Raw genomic sequence first — 10803 nt, 5'->3', positions numbered from 1 at the left:
TTTAACACATCAGCCACAAAAAGATTTTAAAAGCAGATTCCAAACACCAGTAACGAGTGCATGGATTGTGATCAGGTTTTAGCAGAATTACAAGAAAAGGTGGCACTCCAAAAATAACAAAGCCACTGCTGTCACCCATCAGTGACTGTGCCAGGACTTCCCTTTTCCCTCCCCCACCTCTGCTTCTCCTTGTTTCTCCACCAAAAAAGCCACCAGCACCATCTCTTACCACCACTGCCCCTGAGGAGTCACAAACTCACAGGCAGAGGAGGAGCAGAGATTAACCTTCAGAAATGTTTAAACAGAGGGAGCTTTTCAAGAGAAAATGAAATTTCATTCCTTAAAAAAAAAAAAACCTAAAATTTATATTTTGAGTCTGTAATTGCACCTGATTCAGAGGTGGAACACAACAAATCCATCATTCCCAAAGTCCCAGCCTCCCATATTTGAGCATTTCTCCTTCGTTACACAGAAAACAAAAAATACAAAACAAATACAAATCCCTTTTTTATGTATCAAAGAGCTTTTTAAAAGGCAATCTTTATTTAAATACAGACAAAACCTGTATATCCTCACCAGCCCTTGACAATTCCTCAGTGTAATGGGAGTTAATCCAGCAGCAAGAACCACCTCGCATTTAAAAACCCTCACAAAGGCAAGTGCTGAGCTCTGACCCCTCCCAGCTGTGATGCCCAAGAGCTCTGCATGAGGAGGCCTCAAAAAAAAAAACAAGTTTAAGACTCTGCTCAGGCAGATTTCTGGGAGAACAAGTAGTGAATTTTCCAACTTAGGGGAGTTTTAAGCACGGTTTCTTAACGATGGGCAGTGGGTTTGTGACTAATTAAAAAAAGAATGTAATTGAAGTGCTGTGTAACAGATGGATGAAGATTTCTCAGGCAAATGGAACTGATATTTCTGAGGTACACATATAAAAATTCAGATGCACAAGTTTCTTTCTTTGAGAGGATACTAAAGGTCTCTAAGGCAAAATTGTTCTCATGTTCACCTGCAGCAGCACTGTGACATTTTAGTTGCAATGTGGATATTCCTTAAAACTGTCAGGAATTCATTTTGAGGTCCCACTTTTCAGATAAATACAAAAGAGGATGAGATGACATCTGAGTTTTAACACCAGAAATAGAAAACCATTTCTTGAATTCATCGTAACAATTTAAAATCCTGTTTGAATTCTTATGGCACAACTCAGAACTGAAGGCCTGCTTGGCCAATAAACAAAAAAAAAACCACCACAAAAGAAGAATTCACCAAAACCCCAGAGTGAAAGATACAAACCAGAGCTTTACAAATAATGAATTGTGGCTGAAGGCAGCTTAAGGCTTCATTAAAGTATCTACACCAGAGTTCTGCTGCTCTTTGTGTCATCTATTTTCTACCAGAGTTCAGTGGGATTGCACAGACACAGCACAGAGCTCCTGGCCCCTCTGAGCAGGAGAGGACAGAGCACAGAGCTCAGCTGGCTCCTCTGAGCAGGAGAGGACAGAGCACAGAGCTCCTGGCTCCTCTGAGCAGGAGAGGACAGAGCACAGAGCTCCTGGCTCCTCTGAGCAGGACACAGTCCCGTTATCCTCTGTGTGATCCACAGACAAGCAGGGGGAACCAGCTCAGCCCTTCCTGCCAGGATCATTTGATTCTCCACCCCTTCCCTTCAGTACAATTAAGAGACGACTTACAAAAAAAACAAAACCCAAACCACTCACACTAATAAAAAAAATTAGTGTGGGGTGAAGAGTCTCGATATTTGTCCTTTTCCTGCCACGTGTGACAGAACCCAAAGCGGCTTCCCCGGAGGCGGCTCTTGGCAGCACCATCCACCACCGGGGTGGGAAATCTCCTCTTGGGAAGGTGCCCTCAGTCCGTGGTGGATCTCCTGTACCAGAACCTGGCCCTGTAGTCGTCGCTGCAGGTCATGAAGCCGGGGTTGGTGGGGGAGTGCACGATGCAGCGCACGATGCTGTTGTGGCCCAGCGACAGCAGGTTCCTGCGCTCGGCGGTGCGCGAGTCCCAGCAGCACAGGCTGATGGTTCTCTCGTCGGGCAGCAGCACATAATCCTCTGTGTGGTTGAACACTGCCTGAGTCCTGTGCACCTGGCGCCCGCTCAGACCAGCACCTAAACACAGGCAGAGAAATAGGGGCTTTTAGAAAGTTTTGCAGTAGCTGAGAGTGTCGGTTTTCTACAGAGGAGATGGGTTTTCTCTGCTGTTTAACCGCTCCCACAAGCGACAGGTGATGCAATAGTGAATGTGCTTTTGTGGTTCTGTCACGGGAGCAGAAAGATTTGAGTTCAGCCTGTGCCCCATCCCCACCTTGTCCCCAGCCCAGAGCACTGAGTGCCACCTCCAGGTGTTCCTTGGACACTCCAGGGGTGGAGATGGTGGTCCTCAACCCTCCCTGGGCAGCCCCAGCCAAGGCCTGACTGCCCTTTCCATGGGGAAATTCCTGCTGCTCTCCATGTATATATCCTAAAATTCCTTAAGGGACAGAAGGAATACCTATTCCAGCTGTGCCTTGTCCAATCCTTTACCTACAAGAGTATTTTTACCTTGTATTTTTGTACAAGACTTTCAGCTGTGACCAAGCAGAAAGAACCCAGAGAGTCTGATGATCCTTGAGGACTTCTCAGTGTATTTATCACACAGCACCCATTGTGTGACCCACCTCGGCCATCCCTACAGATAAAATGTGTTTCCTACAGACACTGAGCACTGCACAGATCCCTCCTGGGATCCCACACGGGTTTCCCAGGAATGTGCTGCTCCCTGCTGGCCGCGAGCAGGAGAGCTGGGCTGCAAACAGGGACCTACAAACTCCAAAAGCTGACACACATCATTTCCAGCATCTTCTGTGCTCCTACTGCTTAAGCACATCAGTGTTTGACCCCAAAGCAGCAGCTGCTGTCACATCAGAGCTCCCACAGCCTTCATTATTCCCTAAATCCTGCAGAGATCCAAGCATGGCACTGTCAGCATGCTCCAAGGATGACTACCTTGCACACAACTGCATCCTTGGCAAAAAATACCCAAAAAAGGGAATAAACCAGCTGTAGGTACATTTCAGAGTATTGCCAAGGCAATAGAGCCACAGAGTTAATGGTTAAATTAACTGTCCTGAAGGAGCTTCAGTGTTTCTTTTTACTTTTCCCCAATTCTGTGGTAACTTCCCTCCAGAACAACTGAGTAATGATGTCAGAAAATTCTCCAAAATTTACTCAAGACTAAAATATGTTTACACTGACACACAGAATCACAGATTCTCTTCTGGAATTACTCTAATGGAAATTTTTCAAAAAAATCTTGGGCAATTTATCCTCAAAGCAGCAGTTTCTCCTAATTGCCTTTAGGAATGATTATTTTCTGACAGTATTTCCAGCCCTGCCATGGCTCAGTGTCGCCCTGATCTTTTTCAGCCTTCTGATGCTTGCTGTAGTGAAGTTGTGGTGAAGTACTGAAGTTTCTCACAGATTTTCATGTAAACAAAGTGATGTTATTGTAAACTATCCTTGTTTTCATTCCTGTCTTGAGGAGGGACAATTGATGGATTTCTAATTTAACCAGTGTGGTTGGAGAGGCGGCAACCTCATCCTCCAAATCCATGCTCATTGCCCAAAATCTCTATAAACAGAAGTAGAAAAATAAACTTCCCTTTTTGCCCTGACGACTTGACTGTCTGTGTGCATGTTGTTCATATTGTGACAGCTCAGCACCTGGAACAGAAGCTGTCTACAAAACCACCTGCCACACACATACCTGTGTACTTCACCAGCGTCCGCCCGGTGGAGATCTCCCAGAGCTTTGCCACAGAGTCTTTCCCACTGGACAAGATATACTTGGAGTTTTTGGAGAAGATGGCAGAGCAGACCTCGGCCCCGTCGTGTGCCTTCTCAAAGGTGGTGATGCAGCGGTTGGAGACGCCGTCCCAGAGTTTGATGCAGCCGTCCTTGGAGCCCGTCACGTACATGTTGGCGCTGGCGTTGTAGTTGACGGAGCAGATGGCGTCCGTGTGCTGGTCCTGGGGGTTGCACGACACGAAGCACTGGAAGGTGTTGATGTCGTACAGACGGAGGGTTGGATGCTGGGTGCCCACCAGGATGAAATCCCCGGAAGGGTGGAAGGAAATGGAGCGCAACATCTCTGCTTCCTGCGGGATTGGAAAGGCGCCGAGGGGAAAAAAAGGTGAATTCGGTGCTGGTGGTGTTTAAAGTGCTAAAAAGGTCCTTGAATTATCAGCACAAACTGGACAGTGTTTCCTGTGGGATTGGAATGACAGGCTGCCCATGGCTGTATTTTAGTTTTTGTCCTAGAGCAGCCTCTGCAGTGCCCCCTTATTCTGGGATATCGCACTCCCCAAACCACCACATAATCCCAAATGCTCCTCCAAAACAAAGACAACAGAAATGACTTCCAAATTAATTCACATTAAGAGTTGGTCTAATGAATAAAAAGCTGACATGCTCTAGATTTAAATACAAGTGTCCATGAGGCACAGATTTAAGACACAATCTCTGTAATGCACCTGTGTGCTCCTGCACCCCTCAGCCCTGATCAGCCGAGGCACAGCTCAGCTCACACCACCTCAGCACTCAAAAACCTCTGAGCTTTGGTTGCTCTGAGCAGCACCATCTCACCTGGATGTATTTGAAGGCTCTTTTGGCAGAAGGTTTTGAATAATCAAACAATTTAAGAGTGTAGTCCCTTGAGCCAGATGCCAGGATCTGTTCTGTTGGGTGGAAAGCCAAACACGTCACCTCGTCCACGTGGTCGTACAGAGTCCGGATCACCGGGTGGTTTTCCATGTTCTGCTGCGCTGTCTCGTTCATCATGACCTACAAAAAACATTCAACATGTTGCTCTTGGAACATAAAGCAGGTTTTTGACAGGAAAAGTAGGTTTTAGGCTTGCCAGAGTGGCTGAACAGCAGCTCCTTTCTGACAGGACCAGGCACACAATCTGTTCCCTTGGTAATCTGAAGGCACTTTATAGGTCAACAAATAAGATCCCTGTGTCTTTATGAAGGTCAAAACAACTTGGCTCAAGGACAAACTACTTCAGTAGCAGGGAACTGGTGCAAGAAAATATCATCTTCATAAACAGCCCAAAGCAAAACACTGACTGCTGGAAGAATTAAGAGATGCTGCAGGGAAACTGCAGCTTTTTGCTGAGAATTTGGTGTGTGCTCTGTGCAAAAAAAAAAAAAAAAAAAAAATCCCACTTTTCATTGCTACCTAGTAACTGCCTTGGAGAAAAATAAAGCAGATCAATGTGTGAAACAGTTCTGAAATACCCAGTGAGAACATGGGTGGCCATGGGGGCTGCAGTGGCCACAAGTGGGTTTAACATGAACTGTGCTGAGACAATGCAGCCACAACCAGCATCACGAGAAATCACTTTTAGCTCAGTCTTCTCTCCCTGCTGCCAGGGGTGACACCAGTGTCCTTGCCCTGGTTCCTCTTCCTTCAAAGGGATTTTATGAGCAGCCGCTCAAGTCGGGAATATGTTGAGCCAAGTTTTTAGTCCAAACCCACTGAGGTGGCCACAAGGTACAGAGATGACATGGAAAGAACTCCCAGAGTGATTACAATCCATTATCCCAATGGACATGGCATGGACAGAACTCAGAGTGATTACAATCCCTTACCTCAACGGGCATGACAGGAGTGAACTCCCAGAGTGATTGATTACAATCCATTAACCCAAGAGCCATAACATGGACAGGATTACACGATTACAATTCATTATCTCAATGGGCATGGGATGGACAGGATTCCCAAAGTGGTTACAGTCCCTTATATCAATGGGCACAACATGGAGAGAACTCCCAGAGTGATTATGATCCATTATCTCAATGGGCACGGAATGGACAACATTCCCAGTGTGATAACAATTCATTATCTCAATGGCATGGTATGGACACAAATCCCAGAGTGGTTACAATCCATTATCCCAAAGGGCATGGCATGGACAGGATTCCCAGAGTGGTTCCAAGCCCTTACCTCGATGGGCATGGCGCTCTTGGCCAGCATCCTCTCGGTGTCCAGGATTTTGATGGAGGCATCAGCCGAGCCCGTGGCTATCAGCTGCCCATCCCTGCTGTAGGTGGCCACCCTGCAGGGCCCCTTGTGAGATGTCACGTAGCAGGTCTCGTACTCTGAGGCCTCTGGGGACATGGTCTGAACATCAGCATCAAACTCCAGGTCGATGCCGGTGCCCGGAGCCACCGTGTCCGAGCGGCCGATGGCGTATTGCACCGCACTGTCGTCGTTCTCCATGCCTGGGGACACAGCACGGCACAGTCAGGAATGAGATCCTTCTCAGAGCCTGCCAGGGCTACAGGGAAGGCTCTGGGAAAGGAAACTCAGGGCTGGGATCCTCCTCAGAGCCTGCCAGGGCTCCAGGGAAGGTTTGGGAAAGGCAGCTCAGGGCTGGAATCCCTCTCCTCACAGCCTGCCACAGCTCCAGGGAAGGGGCTGGGAAAGGCAGGGCACAGCTCAGGGCTGGGATCCCTCTCCTCTGGGATCCCTCTCCTCAGAGCCTCCCAGGGCTCCAGGGAGGGCTCTGGGAAAGGCAGCTAAGGGCTGAGGTCATTCTCAGAGCCTGCTATGGCTACAGGGAAGGTCTGGGAAAGGAAACTCAGGGCTGGGATCCTCCTTAGAGCCTGTCAGGGCTCCAGGGAAGGGTCTGGGAAAGGCAGAGCATGGCTCAGGGCTGGGATCCTCTCCTCTGGTATGCCTCTCCTCAGAACCTGCCACAGCTCCAGGGAAGGCTCTGGGAAAGGTAAGGCATGGCTCAGGGCTGGGATCTTTCTTCTCAGAGCCTGCCAGGGCTACAGAGAAGGCTCTGGAAAAGGCAGCTCAGGGCTGAGGTCATTCTCAGAGCCTGCCACAGCTCCAGGGAGGGCTCTGGGAAAGGCAGGGCATGGCTCAGGGCTGGGATCCCTCTCCTCTGGGATCCCTTCCCTCAGAGCCTGCCAGGGCTCCAGGGAAGGCTCTGGGAAAGGCAGCCCCGAGGGCAGAGCTGAGCTGGCAGAGCAGGTTTGGTCACACAGCACTGGGAGATCAGTGAGAGCTGGGCTGAACTGCAGCAGGTACAGCTCCTGGTTAACTCTGGGAATAGCCAGGGAAGGCTGGAAAGGCTGATAAATGCACTGGGAATTGGTCACTGACCATGGACAGGCCTCTGGTCAGCTTTTCACAGGGGACCAACAAGCCCCAACACTATTATAGGAGTTTTAAAGTAAAAAACCCAAAGCATTCACTGATTCTTCTCCTATTTTACTGCACTGAAGCCAAACTACCAGCACTACAAGGGAAAAAATTTGCTGGTCCTCAAGCTCACTTCACAGATTCTTATCTTTATTTCCAGGGCGGAGAGCTCAGCACTGGAAGTATCAACAGGGCAGACACAAGAGTTCTTAGCCATATTTTTTCTGTTTTCATCTGCTCATTTCAAGTCTAGGATTTGTATTTCAAACAGACACAAAGATTGACAGATTTATACCCTCACAACTCAGCTAGTTCAGGCAGCAGAACCAGTTAAGTTACACAGGGTGTCAAGGCCAGAAATCTTCCAGGACTTGGTCAGCTCATCCAGCAGCAGCTCAGGGGTTTTCCCTGCCCTCCCTACACTGTGGCACTCCAGAGGGAAATACAGGGAGAGAACAACCCTGCTGACACCCCAGAGTGAAGCTGTTTCCTGGGGACTGATATATAAAAGCCAGCAAAGATTGCCAATGGAAGGACTTGTTCCCTCTCCAACAGTGTCAGGAACAACCAGATAGAAATTATTTATTTCTAAAGTCAGCAGAACTGTGAGGGTGAGATCAGATCTGTGATCCCATTCACTGGGATGTTTTGAGAAGGTCAAAACACTCACCCACAACCCTGAGTGTCCTTAGAGGAGTTCAAACAGATTTGGGCAACACTCAGGGCTCTGGTTTGTTAATGAAATGGGAATGCCCTTCAAAAACCCCACAGAGGCAAAGGCTGTACCCAAAGCGTTGTTATTACCAGACACCACCTTTGCATCAAAAGTGTCTTCCCAGTGACACCAACCTCTTAATTCACTGGGGAATCAGAAACTAGATTTTTATGTCAGCTTTTGAGTCCAGCTTACCTAACTTAATTAGGTGCAGCAGTTGTTCAGAGGGTGCACACACAGACTGTGGTTTGATCTCATTTATCAAGCCATTGGCAATGTTGATGTATCCATCATAGAGCAGCTGGCTAATTATCAGTTTGTAAAGTTGCTGACGGTCTTTCAAACTGACTTTTGTCCTATACATTGTGAGCAGGGACTGCCTTGGGGGGGCCTGGAATGAAGAACAGAAATCACATACAAGAGAGTTGCATGAAACCACCAGAACCTTGGAATGAATCTCAGGGCTGGTACCAAATATTGCTGTGGTTTTGGGGAAAAGCAGAGATGGGGGAGGAAAGCGGGGAGGGAAAGAGGAGGAAAAAGGGAGAGAAAGAAGAGGGAAGGGGGAAGAAAAGGCAGGAGAAGGAAAAGGGGAGGAAAAGGGGGGAGGAAGAGAGGGGAGGAAGAGAGGGGAGGAAGAGAGGGGAGGAAAAGGGGGGAGGAAGAGAGGGGAGGAAAGGAAGGAAGAGAGAAGGGAAAGGGGGAGGTAACGGGCAGGAAAAGAGGGGGGAAAGGGGAGGAAAAACCTGTTGCGCTTGTTCTCTGTGTAAATGAAAAATCTCGGCCACAAACCGAGCCGGGCCGTGCCGAGCAGCACCGGGACCGGCCGCAGAGCCGCGGCACGAGCCCAAGGAGGCAGCCGGTGCCGCCGGCGGGCCCGGGCTCCCATGGATGGATGGATGGATGGATGGATGCACGGGGCGCTCAGGACAGCACCGCGCCGGCCTCGCCGCCCGCCCCGCCGGGAGCCCCGCGCCCTCCCCGCCCTCCCGCCGGCCGCGGGCGGCCCGGAGCCCCGCGCGGGGCGGTGCCGGAGCCGCGGGCGGTCCCGGTACGTACCGAGCCTTCCTTCTGCCGCCCGCGCTCTGCCCCTAAGATGGCGGCGGGAGCGCGGAGCGCATCGAGCGGCGGCGGCGGCAGCGGCGGGGGCGGCCGGGCCCGCAGGACGCTCCTCCGCGAAGGCTGCTGCATCGAGCGCCCGCACATCGATGGGAGGCGGCTCTTGGGGGGGAAGGGGGGGGGGGGACACACAACGGGGCGGCGTCATGTGACCGCCACACCCACCCACCCCCCAGTCACGTGAAGGGGAGGAGAGAACCCCCCCGAGGTGGGGGGAGATGGCGGGGTCCCCCTTCCCGATTTGAGCGTTCCCGTCCCCGTTCCTGGGGTCCCCACTCCCGCTTCGGGGGTCCCCATCCCCATGCTTGGAGTCCCCGTCCCCATGCCTGGGGTCCCCCTTCCCGCTTTGGGGGCCCCCGTCCCCGTTCTTGGGGTCCCCATTCCCGCTATGGGGGTCCCCGTCCCCCTGCCTGGGGTCCCCCTTCTCGCTTTGGGGGTCCCTGTCTCCGTTCCCGGGGTCCCCATTCCCGCTATGGGGGTCCCCGTCCCCATGCCTGGGGTCCCCCTTCCCGCTTTGGGGGTCCCCATTCCCGCTATGGGGGTCCCCGTCCCCATGCCTGGGGTCCCCCTTCCCGCTTTGGGGGTCCCTGTCCTCATTCCCGGGGTCCCCATTCCCGATTTGGGCGTCCCGGGGGTCCCGATCCCCATTCCCCCTCCCGCTGGGGATCCCGGGGTCCTTCTCCCCGTTCCCCCTTCCGGGGATTCCTTCTCAACATTTCTGCCCTTCCGGGGGGGTCCCCCTTCCCATTCTCCTCTCCAAGGATCCCAGGGCTCTCTTCTCTCCATTCCTCCCTTTCCAGGGGTCCCGCTCCCCATTCTCCCTTCCGGGGATCCCGGGGGTAGATCTCCCCATTCCTCCCCTTCCGGGGATCCCGAAGGTCCCTCCCCCCGTCCCTATTCCCGTTCCCCGTTCCGGGGCGGCGGGGCCTTGGCGGAGGCCGCAGGGCCGCGCTCGGGGCGGGATCACGGGCGGGGGAGCGGGGCAGGCCCGGCCCCCACCGGGCACGGATGGAGCGGAGGGGGGAGAGCCCGGGGCTCCTTTTGTGTCGCAGCCGCAAAGCTCCGGAGCGCCGCTTCCGCCAGACCCCGGATCCCAAACACGGCGACGTGAACGGGCTGGGAATGAACCGGCTGGCGCTGCCGCCCGGCCCGGGCCCGTCCCCGGCGCAAACCGTCCCCTCCCCGGGTCCTACTCACGTCAGCCTCCAGAAAGGGCAGGCGGAGCGGGCGCGGGTCGAGCAGCGGCGCTGCCATGCTGGCCATGCCCCGGGGCAGCTGTCGTCTGTCACACGCTGCGGCCACACGGCGACCCGACATCTTCTTTTTACCTATCCTGAACCGCTTGTAAACACCCAACAACACACAAACAGCCTCTCCCTCCGCTCTTGTTTTCAAGCACCGCGGAGACAAGCGAAAAGTTGCCTTGGATCGCAGTTCTTTCACAAGCCCCGAGTGGAGTTTCCTCGCAGGGACCTGTGGGCTCTGGGCTCAGGCAGCGCCTCCCGCCGCTCTCCTCAGGGGGCCGCGTTCGCTGACCGGCCGCGCTGCCGCTGTCCCAGCGTCTCCTCAGGAGAGCACAGGGGGCTCAAGGCGAGGGCTCCGGGCGTCGCTCAGGCCGGGCCGGGCGGTGCCTTGGCTCGGCCCTTTCCAAGCGCTGGCCGCACGTGGCGCTGCCCCGGGACACACCGGGGGAGGCTCCGGCCCTGCTCGGCCCGTCCGGGCTGGGGGGGCACCCACACAATGGCCCCGCTC

At 52.9% G+C, this 10803-nt stretch overlaps 1 protein-coding gene across 1 annotated transcript; it reads right to left on the bottom strand.

The window, feature by feature from the left end:
• Positions 1-169: 169 nt before the first annotated feature.
• On the bottom strand, positions 170-10639 carry CSTF1 (cleavage stimulation factor subunit 1). Its single transcript, XM_083873294.1, has 7 exons — positions 10249-10639; positions 8992-9153; positions 8128-8323; positions 6009-6286; positions 4644-4841; positions 3766-4156; positions 170-2129 (listed from the first exon to the last, which is right to left on the bottom strand). Exons 1-7 carry the CDS (start codon positions 10366-10368, stop codon positions 1870-1872), a joined length of 1605 nt encoding a protein of 534 aa, XP_083729420.1. The 5' UTR covers positions 10369-10639; the 3' UTR covers positions 170-1869.
• Positions 10640-10803: the final 164 nt, after the last annotated feature.

The sequence above is a fragment of the Zosterops lateralis genome, assembly GCF_965231275.1.
Source record: "Zosterops lateralis genome assembly, chromosome: 16".
In the NCBI taxonomy this organism is placed as follows: domain Eukaryota; kingdom Metazoa; phylum Chordata; class Aves; order Passeriformes; family Zosteropidae; genus Zosterops; species Zosterops lateralis.
The sequence above is the reverse complement of the archived record's forward strand: the minus strand, read 5'-3'. Positions and strand labels throughout refer to the sequence as shown.